The following is a 25,286-nucleotide window of genomic DNA, read 5'->3' as shown; positions in this document are numbered from 1 at the left end:
TGTTTTATCTTCATCTTAAATCTTGAACTCGTTTTTGGATAGATTTAATTTTTGATGACAAAGAGAGTATGGACTTTCTTTGACTTTTAAATGGCCGACCCTTCCCTTAGACGGAAGTGTGTTTAGGCTTTTAGCAATTATCTTATCACGTTATAAATTAATTATAGATTTTCCTCTATATATTTTATATCTCAACCGCCTTTATTAGGCCTCTTCGATTAGCTTTCCATTTATAATAAACATCAAAATAAATTTTAATGATTTGTTTATATGCGACCTTTCCTGAGAGTAGGCGGTCCTAACTTGGAAACCGAAGTTAAACAACGTTGAGCCCTTTTCAATCGTAAATAGCTTTTAAAGAGCTAATGATTTAAAACTTATTAAATGAATATTTTTTAATAGATATTTTATGAAAGATTTTCTTTGAATAGTCTTCGTACTGTTTCAAAGATGAACTAACGTTTAGTTTATTTATGCTACGCAGTTTGCGCTCTATCGTTACGATAGAGAGAGAGAGTATCACGGTTTCACTTTGCAGAAAGAGTAAATCGATTCTGACGTTTTGTTCATTCTTCTTTCAAAGCTTAAATGTTTTAAATTCTATTTTAAAGGAACTTTTTAATTGAAAAACCTTTCAGTTTTTTCCTTTGGTCAAATAACCTGTTTTGTTGACGAAACGTAAGTGGGCTCTTCTCTTAGGTGCGAAATCAAGAGAGAGAGAGAGAGAGAGAGAGATAGAGACGGAGGGAGAGAGAGGAGAGAAAACGTTCCGTTCTTTATCTCGTCCCAAGCGGGTAACGTTGTTCTCGAGTTACTCTCGTCCCTAGTCTCTGTACGGGGAGAAAGGATAAAACGTTTTTAGTTTTTTATTCTCGTCCCAAGGCAATGTACGGTGAGAGATTGAAAACGTAGTTTTGAATGAACTAGTGTTTAGTCTCTTCCCCAGCCACTGAATTTTTTATCTTAAAATATGTTTACTGTTTTTTGCTGGTATTAATGTGCTTGCATTATACGACTGATTTCGCAATTACAACCTTTTGATGAGGGTAGAATTGCGTGCTTCAGGTAGAAATCAGTTTTATTCATACCTGATGTGAATTGTTAAAAGATTCGATTTCAGTGAAATAAGTGCAAAACAGAAAATCGTAGTGATAAAGTGATATTGCGCAAAGTGTTATCAGTGTTGCGACCGAGGGTTCGTCTGTTCGTGCCTGTCGTTCGCCTAGTCCGGGACCTCTTGCAAGCTCCCAAGCCCAGGGGAGAAGTAATGTCGTACGACTTATGGGTTCGAGAGGCCTTGATCAGCGAACAGACGTTCCCTCTATGGTATCGGGTGTATCTTACCAAGATCACCCCTACCATAAGGCGAGAGAGACGATTTTCTCCTCGTCATCCGAAGGCTTTTCGCATAAGAAACCGTGGAACAAGGTTTCGAGGCCCTTTAAGCGAAAGTCAGTCCTTTCAGGACAGGTCCAGCGTCCTGGTTTTAACCATTAGGACAGCTCTGACCCTATGCAGTCATCGGAAGACTGCTCGCCGCCTAACAAAAGCGTAACACAGACTCCAAGAGTCTTTTTGTAGGCAAGGTTTTGCGGTCACAGACGTTACCCTCGTCTCTTACCGCTACCATTCCCGTTGATCCTAAATGGGTTGTACGGCAAGACATGCAGAATAAGCTTGCCTCCCTTATGGAAGACTATTCTGCCGATAAGTCCGTTGAGCCTAGCCGTTTATCTCATCGAGATCCTGGCTTTCAGCCACCCTAACGTTCCTTTGTGCGTCCTGTTGACGTTGGCGTAGCTAAGTCACGTCAGTCAGGTTGTTTAGAACCACACTCGATGCGGTCTCGTGTGGATTTTCAGCCACATTTGGACGTTAGGCCACTTGCTGATGCTCCTGTTGACGTTCAGGACGTTCGCTAACAATCGGAGTTGACTTGTTTTGACGCTGAGCGTCAACCTCCGCATTCTAGAGTTGTTTTGACTGCTCAGTCTAGGCGGTCAAAGCAGTCTCGAGTGGACGCTGTGCGTCCTCACGCACCTGTTGTTGTTGACAGTTCACAGACTGTCAAGCAGTTACATGACGTTGCGTCCTGGTCTCTCGCACCTGTTGTTGTTGACAGTTCACAGACTGTCAAGCAGTTACATGACGTTGCGTCCTGGTCAGCTACTAATGCACCAGTGCGTGTGGACTCTGCTTGTAAAGCATTGCCACCACGGTAGGTCTCTCCCTTGCTTGAGACTCGGCTATTATCGGACAAGGTTCCTTCAGATGAGGAAGTTGCTGTTCCCCCTCCTACTGATATTCCCTTGAGGACTCTGTCAGACGGAGAGGAGCCTAAAGCTGCTTATCCCTCTATGGACTTTAAATAAATCATGCTGATTTTTAAGGATCTTTGTCCGGATCTTTTTGTAACTGCTGCTCCTCGTTCGCCTAAACGTCAGAGCTTACACTAGGCCTAGCTACTTCGAAGCCGTTGTTTTATAAGCTAGTGCTCTCTCGCTCTCCTAGAGAGCTTTACGTTTGCTAGGCGACTGGTTTATCACCAGGAGGAGTTTGGGGGATACAGCCTTTGCTTTCCCTTCTTTTAAACTGGCTTATAGAGCGAGAGTCTGATATGACACGAGAGAAGTTCTCGGCTTGGGAGTTCCTGCCTCTGCCCAGATAGACTTCTCAAATCTCGTAGACTCTCCCTGGCGCCTGGCCATGAGACGCTCCAAGATTTTACAGGTCAACTTCACAGCTGTTTTCGAGCCTTTGAAGTTTTGCTGTACAATTATGTCATGCATAAACAAGGCTTTCAGGGATGGCTCCAATGATCTGACAGCCACGTTCTCTGCAGGAACAAGTCCCTCAGGGATGGCTCCATGATTTGGCAGCCATGTTCACTGCAAGAGTACGTAAGAGGCAAGTGCGCTCAATGTGTTCATTGTCAAGACAAACTTCACGATGAAGTCTACCAGGCTGTCTTGACAGCATTTATGGAAGGCGACTGGATGGTCTCTCTCGGCATACTTCCACATTCCTATACACCCGGATTCCCAACCATTTCTGAGGTTTGTTTACAGGAATGTGGGGTACCAGTTTCGAGCCCTGTGCTTTGGCCTCAGTCCTGCGCCTCTCGTGTTTACGAGGCTCATGAGGAATGTGGCAAAATCCCTCCATCTATCGGGGATCCTCCCTGTACTTGGACGACTGGCTTCTCAGAGCATCGTCCAGCCTTCGCTGTCTGCAGGATCTACATTGGACGTTGAGTCTGGCCAGGGAGTTGGGACTTGTGGTCAACCTAAAAGTCCCAACTGATCCCATCCCAGATTATTCTATTTTTGGGGATGGAGATTCGCAGTCAAGCCCTGCTCGAAGTCCAACTAATGCTGAAAAGAAAACGTTTATTCAGTCAGGAGTTGGAACAGTCTCGTAGGGACTCTCTCATCCCTGGAGCAGTTTGTCTCACTAGGGAGACTACCCCTTCTGCCTCTCCGGTTCCATCTAGCCTCTCACTGGAACTAGGACAAGACATTAGAGACGGTATCATTCCCAGTCTCCGAACCAATAAAGGCATGCCTGAAATGGTGGGACAGCAATATCAGTCTGAGAGAGGGACTATCCCTAGCAGTCAAGAACCCAAACCACGTGTTGTCCTCAGACGCGTCGGGTTTGGGTTGGGGTGCGACCCTGGACGGTCGGGAATGCTCGGGTCTGTGGACCTCAAGTCAGAAGAGCATGCACATCAACGGCAAGGAGCTATTAGCAGTCCACTTGGCCTTGATGATATTAGAAAGTGTCTTCGAAACTAAGTGGTAGAGGTCAACTCAGACAACACCACAACTTTGGCGTACATCTCCAAGCAAGGAGGCACACACTCCACGCTGCTCGAGATCGCAAGGGACCTTCTCTTATGGTCAAGAATTCGAGGCATCTCCCTGTTGACGAGATTCATCCAGGGGGACTTGAACGTCTTGGCAGACTGTCTCAGTCGGAGGGGTCAGGTGATACCCACGGAATGGACCCTCCACAAGGACGTGGGCAAGAGTCTTTGGGCTACTTGGGGTCAACCCACCATAGACCTCTTTGCCTCCTCGTTGACCAAAAGGTTACCAATCTTTTGCTCTCCAGTCCTAGATACAGAAGCAATCTACATAGACGCGTTTCTACTGGATTGGTCTTTTATGGACTTATATGCATTCCCACCATTCAAGATAGTCAACAAGGTACTGCAGAAGTTCGCCTCTCACGGAGGGACAAGGTTGACGTTGGTAGCTACCCTCTGGCCCGCGAGAGAGTGGTTCACCGAGGTACTTCAATTGCTGGGAGACTTTCCAAGAAGTCTTCCTCTAAGGGTAGATCTGTTACGTCAGCCCCACGTAAAGAATGTCCATCAAAGCCTCCCCGCTCTTCGTCTGACTTCCTTCAGACTATCGAAAGACTCTCAAGAGCTAGAGGCTTTTCGAAGGAGGCAGTCAGTGCGATTGCAAGAGCTAGGAGAGCTTCTACCATTAGAGTATACCAGTCGAAGTGGGAAGTCTTTCGAGACTGGTGCAAGTCAGCATCTGTGTCCTCGTCCAGTACCTCTGTAGCCCAAATCGCAGTTTTTCTTTTACATCTGAGAAAGGTTCGCTCCCTTTCAGCTCCCAGGATTAAGGGCTACAGGAGCATGTTGGCTTCGGTCTTTCGACATAGAGGCTTAGATCTTTCCAACAATAAAGATCTCCAAGATCTCCTTAAGTCTTTCGAGACCTCTAAGGAACGTCGTTTGGCAACTCCTGGATGGAACTTAGACGTGGTCCTAAGGTTCCTCATGTCAGACAGGTTTGAGCCATTACATTCAGCCTCCCTGAAGGATCTCACCCTCAAGACACTTTTCCTAGTGTGCTTGGCTTCGGCTAAAAGGGTCAGTGAACTTCATGCCTTCAGTAAGAACATCGGCTTTTCTACAGAAAAAAGACACTTGTTCACTTCAACTTGGTTTCCTGGCCAAAAATGAACTGCCTTCTCGTCCTTGGCCTAAATCTTTTGATATTCCTTGCTTATCAGAGATCGTAGGCAACGAACTGGAAAGAGTATTATGTCCTGTTAGAGCTCTTAAGTTCGATTTAGCTCGTACTAAGTCATTACGAGGGAAATCTGAGGCATTATGGTGCTCAGTTAAGAAACCTTCATTGCCTATGTCAAAGAATTCTTTGTCATATTTTATCAGATTTTTTTAATACGAGAAGCTCATTCTCACTTGAATGAGAAAGACCGATGTTTGCTTAAGGTTAAGACGCACGAAGTTAGAGATATAGCAACCTCCGTGGCCTTCAAGCAAAATAAATCTCTGCAAAGTATTATGGACGCGACTCTTTGGAGAAACAAGTCAGTGTTCGCGTCATTTTACTTAAAAGATGTCCAGACTCTTTACGAGGACTGCTACACACTGGGTCCATTCGTTGCAGCGAGTACAGTATTGGGTGAGGGTTCTACCACTACACTTCCCTAATTCCAATATCCTTTTAATCTGTCTCTTGAAATGTTTTTAATATTGTTTTATGGGTTGTTCGGAAGGCTAAGAAGCCTTTCGCATCCTGGTTGATTTGGTGGGTGGTCAAAGTCATTTCTTGAGAGCGCCCAGATAGGGGTTTGATGAGGTCCTGTTGTATGGGTTGCAGCCCTTGATACTTCAACTCCTGGGAGTCTGTCAGCATCCTAAGAGGATCGCTGGGCTCCGTGAGGAAGACAGACTTACAAGGCAGAGTAATCGTCTAAGTCAACTTCCTTACCAGGTACCTATTTATTTTGGTTTTGTTATATTGATAACTGTCAAAATGAAAAATCTCTTAGCTTATACGCTGTAAACATAATTAACTCTGGTCTCTACCCACCTCCTTGGGTGTGAATCAGCTATTATATATTCACCGGCTAAGTTAAATATTTAAAAATGATATTTTAATTATAAAATAAATTTTTGAATATACTTACCCGGTGAATATATAAATTAAATGACCCTCCCTTCCTCCCCAATAGAGACACAGCGGGACGAGAAGAATTGAAGGTTTTGTTTACATACAAGAGTGGTATCTGGCCGACAGTTGGCGCTGGTGGGCACACCCGCAACCTTCATAGCGATCGCTCGCGAGTTTTTTTAGTGTGTTTTCTGTCGAGCCGCAGAGTTGCAGCTATTATATATTCACCGGGTAAGTATATTCAAAAATTTATTTTATAATTAAAATATCATTTTAGAGAAATGGACATGGATAGAATCCATTCGTACAAATTACCTAGAACTTCTTAGCTGTGTTCAAGGCATTACAGGTTCAAAAGTAACTGGAAATTGGAAAGTGTGCAACAGTATTTTCCGACCATATGACAGCATTAGCCAATGTTCAGAAAAGAGCGATTCAGGTTGTAATCCCTATCCCTATTCCAGATAGCAAAAGTTTTATTAAATTGGAAAGATTTGCATTTATTCTAGGGAGATGACAATATGAACATCAGGGAAAATTATTTGAAATAAACAGACTTTTAATAATAAAATTTGTTATTTCTGTACAGTAGGCAATTAGTTTTGACTTGAGACTAGACAAACTATTTACTCTTTACCTGAGCCAAGCGTATTACTATTAGCTGATAGATTGTCTTGGTACTGTATTAGAGGCCTAGGCATATTGAAAGGGGAAAAAAAAAAATTAGTTTTGAGGTAAGTATAGACAGCAGGCTTTGAGAAGAAATGTGAACACCAGGTGAGCATAGAAATATAATAATGTTTTTTTTAATAATTATAAGATGTTTATATATACAGTATGGTACCAGTATTTTAAATGAATAATTTTGTTTTATTTCAGTATTTGGAAGTGTCCTATATGTGAACAAATATTTGAAACCTCTGTAGCATTCCGAAAACATCTTCAAACTCATGGTATAGAGGCCATCAATTTTGCTTTTTCAAAGAGCAAGGTAAAGTACTTTATATTATTTTTTTTGGTCTTGGGAAAGACTTCTTTTCAAGTAACAAATTACTTTTGCCTATTTTGGTAATGATTAAGGGGCCAGGCAGCTAATGCCATTCTTTAAAGACAGGACTTTGACATTAATGCCACTTAGTAAGGGGACTTGGGACATCTCCAAACTGTCTCTGACCTTCTGTTTTGCGACACAAGGGCAATTTATCTTGAAAATGAGTTTTTCAAATTCTATTTCCTCCCTTGATACTTAACATTAAGACCTGGGATTACTACCTTATGTAGACCTGATGTAGACCTCCAATAATTTTTTTTGTTTTAAAAGTAATATTTTTGCTAGATAAGAATTTTTTTCATTATGGTAAAAAATAAACCCTATATATCAGGGAAAAAACTATGAAAAAAATAAAAAAATGGAAAAAGGGCTCCATTTGATTTTTTTATTATGTCTTTCCAAGTAGTAGACCTAATTTCATTGCGATATCCTTAAAATTAAGGGAGAAGATAGAATTTGAAGGTCAATAAGTATAGTTTTGAGATACGGGCGTTCAAAGTTTTTCTTTGTATTTTTACAGACAATATTAATAAATCACGATTATTATGAATGTTATGTACCTTTTTGGATACTGTATTAATAAATCATAGTTTAATCATAAATGAAGATCCCTTTGCTCAATATTTCACTTCTTTAGGCTCCTGGTCGCTCATTCCACAACACACACACACACACACTCTCTCTCTCTCTCTCTCTCTCTCTCTCTCTCTCTCTCTCTCTCTCTCTCTCTCTCTCTCTCTCAATGGACGTACTGGTACATTTCATAAAACTCATCCCTTTACCCCCATGGACATACTGGTACGTCCTTGCAAAAAACTGCTGTTTACATTTGTTTTTGCATATTTTTGATAACTTTATGAGAAACTTCAGGCATTTTCCAAAAGAATGAGACCAACCTGACTTCTCTCTGATGAAAATTAAGGCTGTTAGAGAAATTTAAAATTCGCTCAAAATCTATTTTTGGGTGAGTAGCCAGGTCGTCCTGATGGAAGGTTTTTATAAGTAGCTTCCTAAGGAATATTTGACTACAGTGATATGCCCAGAGAATTTACATTTTGGTCTCCAGAATTCTAACTCCTGGCGCAAATATCCTTAAAATTTCTCTTAAGGATATCGCATAAATCAGGGGACGTATATCTTGATACGACACATAGCAACATAGCAATCTTCACCCCGAATAACGTTCTCACTTCGAGGGGGAAAGTGGCAAAAATAGAAGGGGAGAGGGGAGCCGTTATCAAGGTACCCTTCCTCCCGTATTACTACAGAGTATCTAGATGGCGCTGTATGTCAAGCTAGCGCGCTATTCCTAGTAGCGTTGAGCATGGTGCTACAGATATAGAAATTTTGGGAGGGATCCTGCTAAGGCCTTTTCTTATAGAAAAGGAGGGCGGGTCCATCAGGACGACATGGCTATCTCACCCAAAAATAGATTTTTCGCTTACCTCAAAATCCGTTTTTTGGGCTCAAGCCATGTGGTCCTGATGGAAGCTTACCAGAGAATTACTAGAAAGTACTGTATCTGTGGATTTTTAAAAGTTCCTTAACCTTGGGACAGTTTTTTCCTTGGTCATCCAGACCATTGAGACACATGACGTTACCGTTATACGTCATTACTGCTAAACATAAACCATGTTAGTGCTTCCTGCCCCCTGCAGGGAAGAGTCATACTAGACATAGGAAAGGAGTCTCAAGGTTTGCATATAATATATGAACAAACAAAGCATCAATTACATACAGGTCTCGCTGTATGTATAACGAATTGGAACAAGCATTACCAGATAATGTTTGTATCACGTATAAGAACAAAGGTATTAGCTATACATATTGTTCATAGTAAATATATGCAGTTTATTAAAGGGTAATAAAACTCTGATATATTTTTATTGAAATTCAATTGTAGGGCGAAATAAGACGCAAATACATATTGATAATTTTATTGGCAATAAATGACCAACATACAGTAACTTGTATAACATAAATGTTAATAAATGTAATAAGAAACATAAACAATCAAAGCACAGAAAATATTTGTTTTCACCTGAAAGGGAAAGCTTATTAATGCCACCATAAATCTGAAAATTTGATAAATTTTTTAATATGCATTTCTGTGATGTTGAATGTCTATTCACACTGTGTAAGTACACACGGCACAAGTGTTATCTATATGTTTCTTCACCTCAACTAAATAGAACAGTCCTTACAAGGTGACACTTACTTCATAAGTATTGCACTGAGAGGTGTTAACACCTTCACCCATATTATTGATGGTCCCAATCAATTTACTGTTCATCGCAGCACTAGACGACACTACAGTGATGCCTCAGGATACGAAATTAATCCGTTCAGGATGCGGTTTCGTATCCTGATATTTTCGTATCCTGAGTCGCGTTTTACATGTAAATAGCCTAATCCGTTCCAAGCCTTATAAAAAGTCACCTTTTCTTTCATAAACACGCTAAACTGTAGTAATAAACATGCAATGCAGCCATTTCTATCATTCAATAATTAACACAACCGTTAAAAACAGCCTAATCCATTCCAGAAACCACTATGAGATTATTCAATAATGTAGTTATAGCCAAGTTATCCCCCCCAAGCCCAAAGAAAACGGTCCGTTTTCTTTACTACTGTATAAAAGTTACGGTACTGTATGTATGTAAAGCATTTAGATCAGTGAAGGTGTATTGTTACCTGTACGTACACCTAAATTAAGGATTGATACCTGTACACTCTGAAAAAAAGGTTACAGTTAATTAGTGTAACAAAAAAGTTGAAACTTACCTTTTGATTGAGACGATGTCCGATAGCGAAGTCGCGGCAGAGGAGGATGGCATAAGGCAGAAAACGTAACAAGTGACAGACTACGTACAGTAATTTACACACTTAACACATTAACACTTAAACTTTACGAAATAAAAAAATGGCAGAAATAATTAACACTTAACATTACGTATGGAAAAGTATAAAATGAAAGAAAAAATTACTTTAACACTTAACGGTAACATAAAACTTAAAATTGAATTTTTTTTTTTGCTTTTTTATAACTTTACGTTTTTCTTATTTTCTAAATCTCTTCTACTTCTTCATCACTTTCTTTTTTCTGTTTCTTTTCTTTACTTTCACCTTCTAATTCTTCATCCCTTCCTCTTTTCTGTTTCTTTTCTTCACTTTCACCTTCGTCTTGGCCTACTAATACCGCTGGCCTCTTTAATAAGAAACTATCCATTGAAGCTTGTTTCTGCCTACTTTTCAACACATTTCTAAAATGCGTTAGGCAAACGTCATTGCAGTGTTGAAGCGCACGGTTGGTATAAACTTTTTCTGGATGTTCCTTTTCGACGTAGTCTGCCATTTTATGGAAACATGCAAGAATTTCCTTGATGTCTGCCGTTTTCAAAGGTGCAACATCCTCCTCATCACCGCTAGAGAGCTGCTCTTGAAAATCACTCACTTGCATCGTCTCCAACTCCTTCAAGTCGTCCGTCGTCAACTCCTCGTGGTGCTCCTCGATAAGTTCATCGATATCTTCCGCGCTAACTTCCAGCCCCATGGACGTACCAAGATGTATTATGTCAGCCACCTCAGACTGCTGAATTGGTTCAGGATCGTCAACGATCTCGGCTTCTCCTCCAGGCTTCCCGAACCCCTCGAAGTCTCGTGCAGAGACAGCATCAGGCCACAGCTTCCTCCAAGATGAGTTTAGGGTACGCCTCGAAACTTCCTGCCAAGCGAGATCGATGAGTTTGAGGCATATCACGATGTTGAAGTGATCTTTCCAAAATTCACGCAGAGTGAGGTTTGTACTCTCTGTGACTTGGAAACATCTCTTGAAGAGATGCTTCGTGTACAATTTTTTAAAATTAGAAATAACTTGCTGGTCCATGGGCTGGAGGAGAGGGGTGGTGTTAGGCAGTAGATACAGGACCTTTATGAAGGAATTCTCGGCCAGAAGATATTCCTCGAAGCCAGGAGGGTGAGCTGGAGCATTGTCCAACACCAGCAGACATTTCATAGGGAGGCGCTTTTCTTCCAAATATTTTCGGACAGTCGGACCGAAGCAGACATTCACCCAATCAATGAACAGTTGCCTCGTTACCCAGGCTTTTGCATTCGCCTTCCACATCACGGGAAGGTTCTCCTTAATGACTTTGTGGGCTTTGAAGGCTCGGGGATTTTCTGAATGGTACACCAGCAGGGGCTTTTATCTTGCAGTCCCCACTGGCGTTTGCACAAAAAGTAAGGGTAAGCCTGTCCTTCATAGGCTTATATCCGGGTAGCCTCTTCTCCTCCGCCGTGATGAACGTCCGACGAGGCATTTTCTTCCAGAAAAGCCCAGTTTCGTCGCAATTGAAAACTTGCTGCGAACTGTAGCCTTCCTGCAGAGTCAACTCGTCGAACGTTTTAACAAAGGCTTCGGCGGCCTTCGTGTCCGAGCTGGCTGCCTCCCCATGCCGTACCACTGAATGGATGCCAGTCCTTTTCTTGAACTTCTCGAACCACCCACGAGAAGCCTTGAACTCTGGGGGTTCCTGCTGGGATGTTCCTTCTCCTGCTCCTTCTTCGGCCTGAGCACGCACGAGATCACCGAAAATAGCGGAGGCCTTCTGGCAAATTGTAGTCTCAGTGATGGTGTCTCCTGAGATCTCTTTGTCCTTGATCCACACAAGAAGCAGCCTCTCCATCTCGTCATGCACGTGCGTTCTCTTGTTGGAGAAAATAGTGACGCCCTTAGAAGGTGTTGCTGCTTTGATGGCCGCCTTCTGCTTCAGGATGGTGCCTATCGTAGACGGATTCCGGCCATACTCCTTGGCGATCGCACTTAAACGCATGCCAGACTCGTACTTTTTAACGATTTCAAGTTTCGTCTCCATAGAGAGCATCGTCTTCTTCTTTCCTTCGGCAACATTCTTGGGACCCATGGCTACAGTAATACGTAATATAATACACTACGTAACGTTATACTGTATACTGTCTATGTATAGTAAACACTAATACAGTACAGTGCACAGTAACGAATGTTTATTAACGATAACACGTGGCGTACGAATGTACTGTATATTAACACTTAAGTCAAACAAGCGAAAGCACACAATGTCTGTTAACGATACCGCGGTCGGAACGAAAAGAGAGAGAGAGAGAGATGAACGCCCGTGCGTAGGCAAGCTGGGATAGTTGCCGACCAATAGGAAAGCAGGATCTTATGGCGTCAGCTAGCATCTGAGTAGGGAGATAACCAATGGGTGAGCGGGAGGCTGTAAGTGAGTCTACCCAAGTTCAAAGTCAGGCGGCGCGCGCTTTTTAAAATTACTCTCGGCGAAGAGTTGGGATCTCGTAAGGTTTTCGTATCCTGAAATTTTATCCGTATCCTGGGGCATAAAAATCTTCGAATCACTTTTCGCATCCTGAATTTTTCGTAAGCAGAAACTTTCGTATCCAGAGGTATCACTGTACCTGCAGCCACCACGTAACACTTGAGTTCATGCACTTCCTTCGCATAATGCATGTAGAATACTCTGGATGACTTCCATCCAATGTATGAGTGAAGACGCTCAAAATCCATAAACTAAAAAAACTTCAGTGATGAAGCGATTTTCCTTGAATCATGACCTGCAGGTGTACTGTCAGGATCCGCTCTGCGAATAAAATAGGTGATTTTTGCCCTTAGTTGTTTTAGGGATAGGTTTGATCCTGAGGTTTCTCCTTTAAAGAGCTGTCCTCCCCTGAAGTCTGAAGTTCTTCGAAGATAGACCTTTAGACACTCCACTGGACACAGCGAGACATCTTCCTTCAGAGGGCAGATTCTCCAGGGACCCCATCTCTTGGTGGGTAGCTCGATTTTAGCGAGAAATGTTGGATCAGGAAAAAGATTCAGTTCTCCCACTTCTGTGAACTGAATATGGCCCTCATCTCTGGATAGGGCCACTATTTCACAAACTCTGGCCCCCGAGGCTATAGCACACAAGAAAATTACCTTTTGAGTCAAGTCTTTCAGAGAGCAATCCTCATTGTTCACTGTTGAAGCAAAGTGTAGGACCTTTTCCAAGGACCATGAAATAGGCTTCGGAGGGGCTGGGCTACAGGCCTAAGTCTAGCCCATGCCTTAGGGATCTTGGTAAAGATTTAATTTGACAAGTCTACGTGGAAGGCGTATAGTAGAGGTCTGGTCAGAGCTGATTTACACATAGTTATCGTGTTGGCTGCCAGACCTTGTTTATGAAGGTGGATGAAGAAGGACAAATGGAAGTCCATTGAGATTTCTTTTGGTTCTTTTGCTTTGACGAAAGCAACCCACTTTTTCCAAGATGATTCGTATTGTCTTCTGGTTGACTTAGACTTATAGTCTTCTAAGAAGTCTATACTGCCTTTCGAGATCCCAAATCTTTTCTTTACTACTAAGGAGAGAAATTCATGATATGAAGGCTTTGGGTTCTCTGTGATGAAGCAAAGACAGTCGACTTCTGGACCTGTTGAGACAGTGCTGGGTCCAGCAGAGGGACCAGCCTCAGCTTCAGTTCCAATACTAGAGGGAACCAGTTGCTCTTTGGCCACTTGGGAACCACTAGAGCTGCCGTTCCCCGAAAGGATCTCAGCTTGTTGAGGACCTTCATTAAAAGATTGGTTGGAGGGAATAGGTAGATCCGGTTCCATCTGTTCCAGTCGAGGGACATGGCGTCCGTCGCTTCCTCTAGAGGGTCCTCGTATGGGGCCACATAACGAGGTAGCTTCTTGTTGTCGCTCGTCGCGAAGAGGTTGATCTGCAGTTCTGGGACTTGACGTAAGATGAAGGAGAATGAGCCTGCGTCTAGGGACCATTCTGACTATCCGCGTGAGCCTGGATAGAGCGTCCGCCGTCACATTGCGGAACCTTTGAAGGTGAACTGCTGATAAATGCCATCTCTTCTTTCCGCTAGGCGGAAGATGGACAAAATCACTTGGTTGATTTGGGGCGAACTCGAGACTTGACGATTCAGACATCCCATTATCACTTCGCTGTCCAGGATCAGTCTTATATGGGCTGACTTGCGAGGAGAGACTTTCTTCAGTGTCAGAAAGACTGCCATGGTCTCCAAAATGTTGATGTGGAAGGTCTTGAATAGAGAAGACCAAGTCCCTTGGACTTTTCGTTGATGGGAGTGACCTCCCCATCCTTCCTTCGAGGCATCCGTATGGATGGTGACTGAAGGTGGAGGTGGTTGCAAGGGTACGGTCTTCTTTAGGTTCTTGGCCTTCGACCATGGCTTGAGCAGTGATCGTAGGGTCGATATCGGTCTTCTTAGATCTCTTCGAGCATTTGATGCGCATCTTCTCCAGATTCCTGACACATCTTTTAGCTGTGCTCTCAGCACTGGGTCTGTCACTGATGCAAACTGGAGAGAGCCCAGTACTCTTTCCTGTTGGCGTCTTGAGATCCTGTCGAATTTCAGTAGTCTCTTGACAGATCCTGCTATCTCTCTCCTCTTCCCTGGGGGAGTGGAGAGACGGTGTGACTTTAAGTTCCAATGTATTCCGAGCCATTGAAACTCTTGAGCTGGAGATAATCGAGACTTCTTGACGTTGATCTTGAATCCCAGATGTTCCAGGAACTGGATCACTTTCTTGGATGCTTACATGCACTCCATCCTGGATGCTGCCCACACCAGCCAGTCGTCCAGGTACGCTACTACGTGGACACCTTCTTGGCGTAGTTGTTGAACGACTGCGTCTGCAAGCTTTGTAAAAATCCTTGGGGCTATGTTTAGTCTGAAGGGCATGGCTCTGAAGACATACTTCTTCTTCTGTAGCCTGAATCCTTAGGTAGGATGAGAGGGGGCGGTTGATTGGAATATGCCAGTAGGCATCTGCCAGGTCTATCGAGACTGTGTACGTCCCTTTTGGTAACAGGGTCCTTATGTGTTGATGGGTTAACATCCTGAACTTGTTGTTTTCTATGAACTTGTTGAGTGGCTACAAGTCCAGAATGACTCTGAGTTTGTCCGAGTCCTTCTTGGGAACACAGAACGGCCTTCCTTGGAATTTGATGGACTTTGCCCTCCTTATCACCCGCTTGCTCAAAAGTTCTGGGGTGTATTCTTCCAGTACGGGGGTGGAGTGTTGGAAGAATTGAGGAAATGGTGGTGGAGCCTCGCTCCAGCTCCATACGAGTCCGTTCTTAATTAGGCTGTGGGCCCAGGGATTGAAGGTCCCACAATCCTAAAATTTTGGAGCAACTCATTGCTTCTGATTTCCAGAGGATTTACCTCCTTAACCACATCCTCCCTTACCCCCCCCCCCCCTTACCTCTTGAAGGGTATCTAAAGGAGCCCCGTTTAGACCCTCTACCCTTGGGACGAAAGGTAGTGGTCTGCCTCTCGAACGCAGGGTTGAACGCTGGTGACTGGGCAACCAGCTGCTGAGGCACTATCTGATAAGTTGGTTGGGGTTGAGCCACCATCTGGGGTACCGCGGTCATGGCAACTGTGGGATGATGATGTTGTTGCTGCTGTCTGGCAGGGCGAGAGGGCAACCTGGGTCTTTTAGTCTTCCTCTTAGGCTGGGGACCCTCATCCGGGGAAGACTTCCTCTTCGCCGACATGCCCCACTTCTGGAGAAGGTTTCTATTCTCCATGGTGGCCTTGTCTACAACTTCCTTGACCACTTCACTAGGGAAGAGGTCCTTACCCCAGATATTGGAAGCTATCAGCTTCCTGGGTACGTGCTTTACTGAAGCAAAAGCAAACAGGAACTCCCTACATGCTCGTCGGGCTTTGACAAAGCCATTAGGGTCCTTGACCACAGTAGCCAAATGCGTTTTGGCCATGACCATGTTCATATCCGGGGTTTTACTATTGCTTGCTGTCGTCTCTAGACAAATCTATAGAGATAGAGATGCGGCCAGTCTTTCCTTTGTCTCTTGCTCCCTACGCAAGAGAAAGTCAGACAGCTTAGGGAGATTTTCGCTGAACTGATGTCCAGCGATATCTGCCTCCAACTTCCCAACTGAGAAGGTAAGGTGGACTTCCTTCCAATCCTTATCTTCCGTGGGCAGGGCTAAAGATAATGGTCTACACTCATCGAGTGTAGGGCAAGGTTTGCCTGCCTCTATTGCCTTCATAACTTCCTTAAAACTCTTTGATGTAAAGGGAAAGGCTAACGAAGCTGGAGCAAGAAAGGTGGGATGCTTCTTGCTAAGGGCTGACACTTTCGATGAAGCCCTTCTGCTTCAGGCTACTTGATAAGAGAGCCTGAGCTTTCTCGTGGTCAAGTACTATGACCTCCTTAGGTTCTGTCTCCTCCCTGGATGTTGGTTCCGTGTTCAGACAGACGAAGCAGTCTGGGTAGGCCTGAAAGCTGGGCCAGAATTCAACTTCCTCAATAGGGATGGTCCCCTACTTCTCTGATATGAAGATCTTGCCACTGGTAATAGGCATGTATTCTGCATACCTCCAGGGATTAACATCAGAGGAAGTTGGAAGATCTTGAACCTTGAGTCTCTTGTGAGACCCACAGGAGGCGGTGAGTTGGGCCATTTGTCTTTCCCATTTAGCCTCCCTTTCTTCGTTTTCCTTGCGAAGATTCTCCATCATCGCCATGAGACTAGCCATTGCCTGTTTCATGTCATCTGATGGAGGGGCAGAAGATGTAGAGGGTAACGGCTCTGGAGCCGGAACTGACGAAAGGGACTCCGATTCGACATCACCCTCATCTTCTTCAGGAGTCAAGGTGGACTCCTCCTTGAGACCTTCCACTAGAAGGCCCTTCTCGGTGTCCTCAGACATCCTCTCGTCTAGTTGGATGTCCTGCATTGCGTCAGAGACGTCCGTATCTACGGCAATCTGGACGCAAGGGATCTCAGGTCGTGGCTGGGGTATGACAGCTTCCACACCTGCTTTTGGAAACGGCAAGGAGCGCATCCGTTCGTTAGGAAGGTAAGGTCCCGTGGCATTCTTCTGAAAGCCACGAACCCATCTGCGCAGCTTCTCTCGTGCTGCATCCCTTGACTCCGCTGACTTGGGGTCATCAAAGGCCTCGGTAACCAAGGCCTTGCAAATCTTGCAGTCCTGGGGGTCCCAGTACCCAAGAGGTCCCTTGGAAGTGGCGCAGGGGGCATGAGCCCCGCACTCTGCATGGCCACAGAAGTCCTTGCTCCTAACGTTGCAGAAGACTTGTAGGCACTTTAGATGGTCCTCCTGTAAAGAGAGGAAATTTAAATGAGTGTGCGGTAGTTTATCTCACCTGGTAAACTATATAAAATATTATCATTAATATTTTAGCATTATAGCTTACGATAGACAAGCTAGAAAGGAACTAAGAAAGACACATTCTTGTGTTTCCCGTCCAGCCAATTGCTGCGACCTCCCCCAAAATTAAAACCTAGAGTTTTCCTTTTCAGGAAACCCAAGGGAAGGATTCTAACCTCTAGGGATAGATAAGTATAACTTAACACTGACTTTTCCCAAGGTTTTAATAATGTGGGTAAATTGTAACTGATCATCTATCAGTCTGTTGAAAGAGATCTTTTCCTTCAATATAAAACTGGTCTCAACAATAGACTGTGCAAGGATACACAGGGTTTGTTGGAAAATAACTACTGTATAATATATAATAGTTTTTTTCTGCAGTATGATCTATACTGCAAATATACTGGCTACTGTATAATCATATACTGTAGTTTAATGCCGGCTAGGCTAGCACCTGGCGGCATGTCTCGCCGGCTGGGGTAGTACCTGGCGGCACCGGCCCAGCCGGCGGATACCTGGCGGCACTAGCTGACAGAGAGAGAGAAAGCATGTAGTGAAGGGTTACCTTATTAAATGTTTGTTAACAATAAATAAGGGTGTAAGTACATAATCTTACTGCCTTCCTCCAGAAGGAGGGTTCAAATGGAAGGGGAGAATGTATCATTCAGGCTTCCATCCAATCACAAACCCTTGCCAGTCACTGTCGGCCCCTGGTATGTGGATGGCAGTCCAATAGAGGACTGAAGAACACACTACAAAATAGGGGTCTCCCCCCGGCAGCCGCCACAGCCGGCACAGCTTTTCCCGGAGCCTTGCGTCCATAAGGGAAGACTGAGCGACTAAACAGCTGCTATGTAGGAGCCCCGGCCGGCCCCACAACCCGCCGGCAAGCGGTGAGATTGCAGGACGACGACCAAAGGGTTGCGATGGCTAGGCCGTCGCTAAAGGACAGAGGGGTTAAGGAAAAGGGACCTGTATAAAGTGTGGAAGGTGGCGGCAGGGTTGCCGGCCCTACCACACAAAGAAGAAACTCTGTTTCAATATCGGCGCCGTCCTAGGCGGCAGAAGAATATCTATTCTTCAACCTAGGGTCTGCCGAAATAGAGTTAGGAGGAGGCGGCAGGCTTGCCGCCCCTCTCAACAGGGGAGAAACATCGTTTCAGTGCCGGCGCCATCCTAGGCGGCAGAAGAATGTCTAGGGTCTCCCAACACAGGACTAGTCTTCTAAACCGCAGGGGAGAAGGTGGCAGCATCATACAACCACTTCAAATACGGCCTAGGGAGGTCTAGCCTCTTATACCGGCAGCTGAAAGCCGGCAGGGGAGTGACTACTCACCCCGCTGCCCGGCCACCAGCAAAAGACTGAATACTCTGAGGTTCTGTCGAAAACCCAAAGTCAGCTATCTGCCGGCAAGGGAAAGAGACAGAAAACACTAGCCTAGTCAAGCCGAGTGTCTACTCATGGCAAGACCAAGATAGGGTTGTAGCCTACGGCTGCACTCAGAGGGAAGGAGGGAATACCCTTAAATCTCCACTGGAGACGAGTATCGATTTATATAATAATTCTAGGAGATATCTGTCTCCGCCTGAATTGATAAAACGATACACGAGGGTAAACAGGGAACATGTATGAAAGTATACTAAAGCACCTAGGCTAGTAGCCTAGTGCCAGGCGAGATTCGGTTACCTTAATCGCCAAAACTCTTTAGTATACGATCGATGAGGAAGAGGAAATATATGCAATCAATATATCTTACAGGTATAAATTGCCTAAATAGATTCATATTCAATTGCTATTACAACTAGGAATGTCGTTCTATATCATGCATGAAGGGAAACTAAAGCGCGTAGGCTAGGAAGCCTGGCGCGGGCGAGGTTCGGTTACCTAAATCGCCAGAATACAATCGACATAATATATAACTTCCTAGAAATTTTAACTGAATAGCTTCGTAAATATTCATGCTATTAAAACCGGGAAAGTCGTTCACACTAACTAAATAACACATGCGTTATGAACGACAGCGCCTATGGCGCCTCCTGTTAAGGCGAAGCTCCAACACTTAAAATCAATCTAATTTCACTGAGGCAGGAGCTAAAATTTATACAATGTAAAGATCAAATACTCAACTTTCCAGAGGCAGAAGAGGCTGGAGATTGCATGATAAATCCAAAAAAACTAAAGCGTAAACGAAAGAGCGCGCTAGCTTGACATACAGCGCCATCTAGATACTCTGTAGTAATACGGGAGGAAGGGTACCTTGATAACGGCTCCCCTTCTATTTTTGCCACTTTCCCTCTCGAAGCGAAAACGCTATTCGGGGTGAAGATTGCTATGTGTTGTATCAAGATATACATCCCCTGATTTATGCGATATCCTTGAGAGAAATTTTAAGGATATTCGCACCAGGAGTTAGAATTCAGGAGACCTAAAGGTAAATTCTCTGGGAATATCGCTGTAGTCAAATATCCCGTAGGAAGCTACTTTATAAAAACCTTCCATCAGGACGACATGGCTTGAGCCCAAAAAATATATATTGCAAAATGTGCTTAAAAAAAAAAAAAAAAGCCTCGGGGTTAAGGGTTGGAAAGTTCCAAAAAGCCCTGGGGGTAAAAGGGTTGATATTACCTACTTCTGAACTCTTATTAGAGCAAATTTCCTTCTTCCTAATGTCAGCGAGATGTTGAAATTGTCTTTTCCTCTTTAGCAAGAAGAAATTCTTGCCGAAACCAAGAGAAAGACATAGAAGGGAGTGAATGTCAGAGGTCAAACTCAAACGTGTACTATCTCTGAGGTTTGTGCTAGCACTGAAGGGTGTAATTATAAAACTTCCTGTCTTGTAACTCATGGATTCTATACAATTTTTTTATATTGAGATTTAATAATTATCAAAATTTACGATAACAGAAGGAATACTGCATTTTCTTGTAGGGATCAATGTTTTTGGCTTATTGAGTTACTTTTACTAATTACCCTGTAACTATGGAAGTAAGGAATTTTGACAAAATGTTTTGTATATGCATTGTCCATTGCTATACGGTGCTCTGAATTTTTTCAGGATTTTGTTTTTTTCGTTCTTTATCCCCAAATTGATATAACATCCTGGCCTCTTGAGAATCTGAAGTTTACATGAAAAGTCAGTATTTTTTGCATCTTGAGCAGTTTGAATAGTTAATGGTGTTTCTTATAACACATCTTATGAGGATAATTCAGTTGTAATACAGCTCTCACACATTTATTATTACTACCATGACCACTGCTAAAGTAACCAATAACAAAAATACGAATGTGGATTATGAGAACTTTAGACCGGTAAAAGCCAGTGGTATTGTTCCTAACTTCAAAAGGGCCTGTAAATATCATAGATTATTGCCCCGATATTTTGATAAATTAACAAACACTTGCGAAAACACTGAGCAAAACACTTATAGACTTTGCGGGCAAGTCCAAAATAGAAGGATGACCTGGAGAGCGCGAGTAGTAGGTGTCGGTGGGGTAGCCCAACTGTATTCTCTAGGGCCTGCCACGGCCTTCCCCTTTGATGAAGGGATTATCAAAATGGAAGACAGCCTGTGAATAGTGGTTTCCACACGCCCTTGTTAAATACACGACACCAACAAGGTGATCGCGCAAGGGTAGTAACCTCTGCATTCCATGCTTCTATCTTTCTCTAGTATATTTGGAAGATTTATATTAGAAAAGCGTAAAGAAGGACCCCTTTCACCGGGCGTCACAGGTCTCTCCCCAGAAATAGATTTTTCCTTCGTCAAAATCCCTTTTTTAACCCATAGTCTTGATAAAGTAGTACTGAATGAATAAAAAATGGGGTTTGAGAGAATTTAAGAAAACGCATGTTATTTATAATACATTTTACTTACTATGGCTCATTCAATTTTATTCTTACCATTTTGTTTTTTCAAATAAGGAGGAATATGAGCAATGCAAACTGAATAAGACCATAAAAAGATAAATAATAATACTAATTAAAGACAAGTTCAGCTTTTTATGTAGCAAAGATCCTCAAAACCCACTATCATGAAGAATGACGATTGTTAACTGCGCTTGGTTTTAATGTATAGTATGACTGCCAAGATGACTTCTAACTACTCTTCCCTTGGTTTATATTACCATGTTTACATGGCTGATTTTGCCTTCAACAAATTTAAAGTATTATTGAGATCCCTCAAATTTGGTTTATTTATCTGGTTAATGTTGCATGAATCTTTCTAAAGCACAGGCCTCAACTTTACTGTACCTTCAGACTATCTTCTTGTGTAGCAAGTTGCCTTCAATTGTATCTTACTTAAAGATCTCTCTCTCTCTCTCTCTCTTTTTTTTTTTGCCAAACAATGGAAATTCCTGAAAAAAAATCATTACACCTTAGCTCTCTACATAAAATGCACTTGAACTTCTACAAAAAATAGTTTCATAAATGTTCAAGGAATCGCCCTAATATTCCACTGCAACCAATAATAATTAACAGTCAGAAGTTTAAAATTATTAAAACAATCTGCAGTGCACATATGAAACTCAGATGAAGACATACATTCATCCAGTTAAAGAATAATATGAAAGTTGTGATTGGTGTTTTAGGTTAAAATTACATCAAATATTGTGGGTGTACGGGTATGATTAATTTGCATTATATAACGCTGAATGGCCTTTGATGCCCCAGTGCTTGGCTTAAGGCCTAAATTTTATATTAAATTCAATAAACAGCACAGAATAAAACAGTTATCATTAAATTTTCAATATTAAACTTACCCGATAATCATGTAGCTGTCAACTCCGTTGCCCGACAGAATTCTATGGAGGGATACGCCAGCTATCACAATACTAGAAGGGGGTGTACTTACCAGCGCCACCTGTGGCCAGGTACTATAGTACTTCTTGTTGACACCTCCTCAATTTTTCCTCTGTCGTGCTTCCGGCAAGACGTTCTGGGATACGCTTATGTTCTTGGAGTATTTTCACGGCTTTTGGTGAAGTATTTCTCTTTGATTTCGGCTGTCGCTTTACTGAAAACCTTCTTATATTAGCTTAGATAGCTTTTATATAGTCCTGATTAACGGTTAACGATCTTTTGCTTGATTTTGAAACCCCACTTGGCTAACTCTTTGGATTCAAGATGTCTGACATTTCACAAGCCCCCGCCCATAGGCGATGTAGGTCTTGTAATAGGCGTATTCCGAAGGCCTCGGTAGATCCTCACACCGCTTGTTCTGACTGTAGGGATAGGCCCTGTCAGTTAGAAAATCGATGTGAGGAATGCGCCGGACTTTCGGAACTTGATTTTGTCCGTCTTTTGAAGTATTCAACTAAGTTAGAGAGAGGCAGAGTTAGGAGGAGTTCTTCTCACTCTTCACTTTTTTCCTCACCTCATGATCCCCTACCTTTTCCTACCCCTGTAGTGGCTACCCCCGAACCTACTATTTGCCCTCAGCCTGATATGTCTGTTGTTTTGCGTGCTATTCAGGCCTTAGGCGATAAAGTAGAGTCAGTGGTAAGTGATCATAAGTCTCTTATGGCCGAAGTCAAGGAACTTAAGGTCAAGAGTGCAGTGGGTGGAATTAGTGCCAGTGCTGTGACGAGTGCTAGTGTCAGTGCAGTGCCAAGTGCTAGTGTCAGTGTCAGTGTGGTGCGTGAGGATACTTCTGTGCGTGTCAGTCGTCCTCCCAGTCCGGGACCTCTTGCAAGCTCCCAAGCCCAGGGGAGAAGCAATGTCGAAGGGCAAAAGGGTTCGGCAGGCCTTGATCGGCGCACAGAAGTATCCTCGGTGGTTGCGGGCGTGTCTTCCAGAGACCGTCACTCCCACCTGCAGACGATTGAGCCCGTCTTTTACTCGTCCGCTGATCTATTGTCAGGGAAGAAACGCTGGACTCAGGTCTCTAGACCACTCAAACGCAGAGTCCAGTCCGCGAGTGCTCAACCGGGCTGCAGTCATTGGCTCAGCTCTGACTCGCCGCAGTCATCAGTCGACTGCACTCCGCCCAAGAGGAGTAAGGTTCTGCCGCAACAGATCTCGGCTGTTAAGGCTTTGCCTCAGCAGACCGTAGTGTCTGCCGACCCCAAGTTGTCTCTACTGCAGTCCATGCAAGCACAGCTTTCGGTCTTGATGAGTGAGTGTCGGGCTGAGAAGGTTGCGCCTCCGCCTCCGCCTGCACTCGCTCCGCCTGCGCTCGCTCCGCCTGACCGCAGTACCGCCTGCCAGGCGTACGATGTTGAGCCACGTTCTGAGTTTACTGTTCCCAGTGGTGTACAGCCTCCGCCTTCCTTAAGGCAACCTCAGCAATGGGATCAGGAGGCTTATACCTCTCTTCCTCCGCTTCCACTTGCTGCTCCACCAGTGATGCAACACTCGGTTGAGGTACAACAACCTCTCCCGTCCATGAGTCAGTCTCCTCAGCTCTCGCTGCAGCGAGCTCAACCCTCCACAAGGCAAGCACCACAACACCTTAGCCTTGCGCCTCAGGAGCCTCAGCTTGCGAGACATTTACTACGTTCTGCGCAGCCTCTACCTCATCGCGCTCCGCTCACACCGCAGGAACAGGAACTTGCTACTCCGCTTCCGCCAACCACTCAGCAAGCGCAACCCTTGAGTTCAGCCACTCTTGCCAGGAGTCAGCCTCCTCCACCCATGCGCCTACCTTCTGCTTCTTCTTTTGTTCAGCCTTTGCAGTCTGAGCCTCAGGTTTTCCCTCAACAGATTCTTGAAGAGGAAACCACTAATATTGTTGTTCCTGCTCGTTCTGACTCTGCTGTTCAGCATACCTTTCCGATCTCTTCGCTACACTCTGGTGATGAGGCGTCTGATGATGAGGCGGCACACCTGGATCCCTCATCAGACGTGGATGAATCCAAGCCTTCTCCGCCGTCTATTGACTTTCGTAAGGTCTTGGCTCTGCTTAGGGAGGTATACCCAGACCACTTTGTCTCTGCTATTCCCCGCTCTCCACCATCTGAGTTTTCGCTGGGCATGCAGCCAGCTAAGTCTACCTATACTAAGCTAGTCCTAGCAAGGTCCTCTAAGAGAGCGTTAAGGATCTTAGGGGAGTGGCTGCAGACTAAGCAACACCTTGGCAAGACTTCGTTCATGTTTCCTCCGACTAAGCTCACTTCTAAAGCGAGCGTTTGGTATGCCACAGGAGAGGAACCAGGCTTGGGAGTACCTGCCTCTGCCCAGGCTGACTTCTCAAGTCTGGTAGACTCGCCTCGTAGAACTGCAATGAGGCGCTCTAAGGTTTGCTGGACCTTCTCAGACCTTGATCACTTCCTGAAGGGTGTTTTTAGAGCATTTGAGATGTTCAACTTCCTAGACTGGTGCCTGGGGGCCCTCAGCAAGAAGACCTCCCCTGCAGACAAGGATTCTGCCATGCTATTAATGTCCTGCATGGATAAGGCCATTAGAGATGGATCTGGCGAGCTTGCGTCGATGTTTGTATCAGGGGTTCTTAAGAAAAGGGAACAGCTTTGTACCTTCCTTTCCTCCAGCATTACACCTTGTCAAAGGTCACAACTCCTTTTCGCTCCGCTCTCGAAGTTCCTCTTCCCCGAAGAGCTGGTTAAGGACTTGTCTGCTGCCCTGATACAAAAGGACACACATGATCTTGTAGCCTCATCGGCTCGTAAGTCTAAGGTTGCTACCTCAGTCCCCAGGACTTATCGCACCCCAGTGGCTGATACTCCTGCTACGAGGTTCATACCGCCCTTTCGTGGTAGAGCCCCCAGCCGAGGAAGCTCCCGTCCAGACTTCCAGGAGCAAGTCTAGGAAAGGTTCCAAGGCCTCTAAAGGAAAAAACTGACTCTCCGCATCTCCAGACAGCAGTAGGAGCCAGACTCAAGAGCTTCTGGCAAGCCTGGGAAAAGAGAGGTGCAGACGCCCAGTCTGTCAGTTGGCTGAGGGAGGGTTACAGGATTCCATTCTGCCTCAAACCCCCTCTGACCACATCTCCCATCAACCTCTCTCCCAACTACAAAGAAGAGGACAAGAGGCTAGCGTTGCACCAGGAGGTGTCGCTACTTGTGCAGAAGAAGGCAGTGGTTATAGTCCGGGACCATCAATCCCCGGGCTTCTA

The 25,286-nt window shown here is 44.3% G+C and overlaps 1 protein-coding gene across 2 annotated transcripts in view; it reads left to right on the top strand.

Annotated features, from left to right (window-relative positions):
- The window catches only part of LOC137652225 (zinc finger protein 236-like), a 178,074-nt gene that overhangs the window by 119,828 nt on the left and 32,960 nt on the right, over window positions 1-25,286 (top strand). For both annotated transcript variants that reach the window (XM_068385457.1, XM_068385456.1), the window contains one exon: window positions 6,822-6,933. In XM_068385457.1, the coding sequence (XP_068241558.1) occupies window positions 6,822-6,933 (112 nt within the window). The remainder of the gene's footprint in view (window positions 1-6,821; window positions 6,934-25,286) is intronic.

Source organism: Palaemon carinicauda, chromosome 13, assembly GCF_036898095.1.
Source record: "Palaemon carinicauda isolate YSFRI2023 chromosome 13, ASM3689809v2, whole genome shotgun sequence".
NCBI lineage: Eukaryota > Metazoa > Arthropoda > Malacostraca > Decapoda > Palaemonidae > Palaemon > Palaemon carinicauda.
This window is presented reverse-complemented; position numbering and strand designations above follow the sequence as displayed.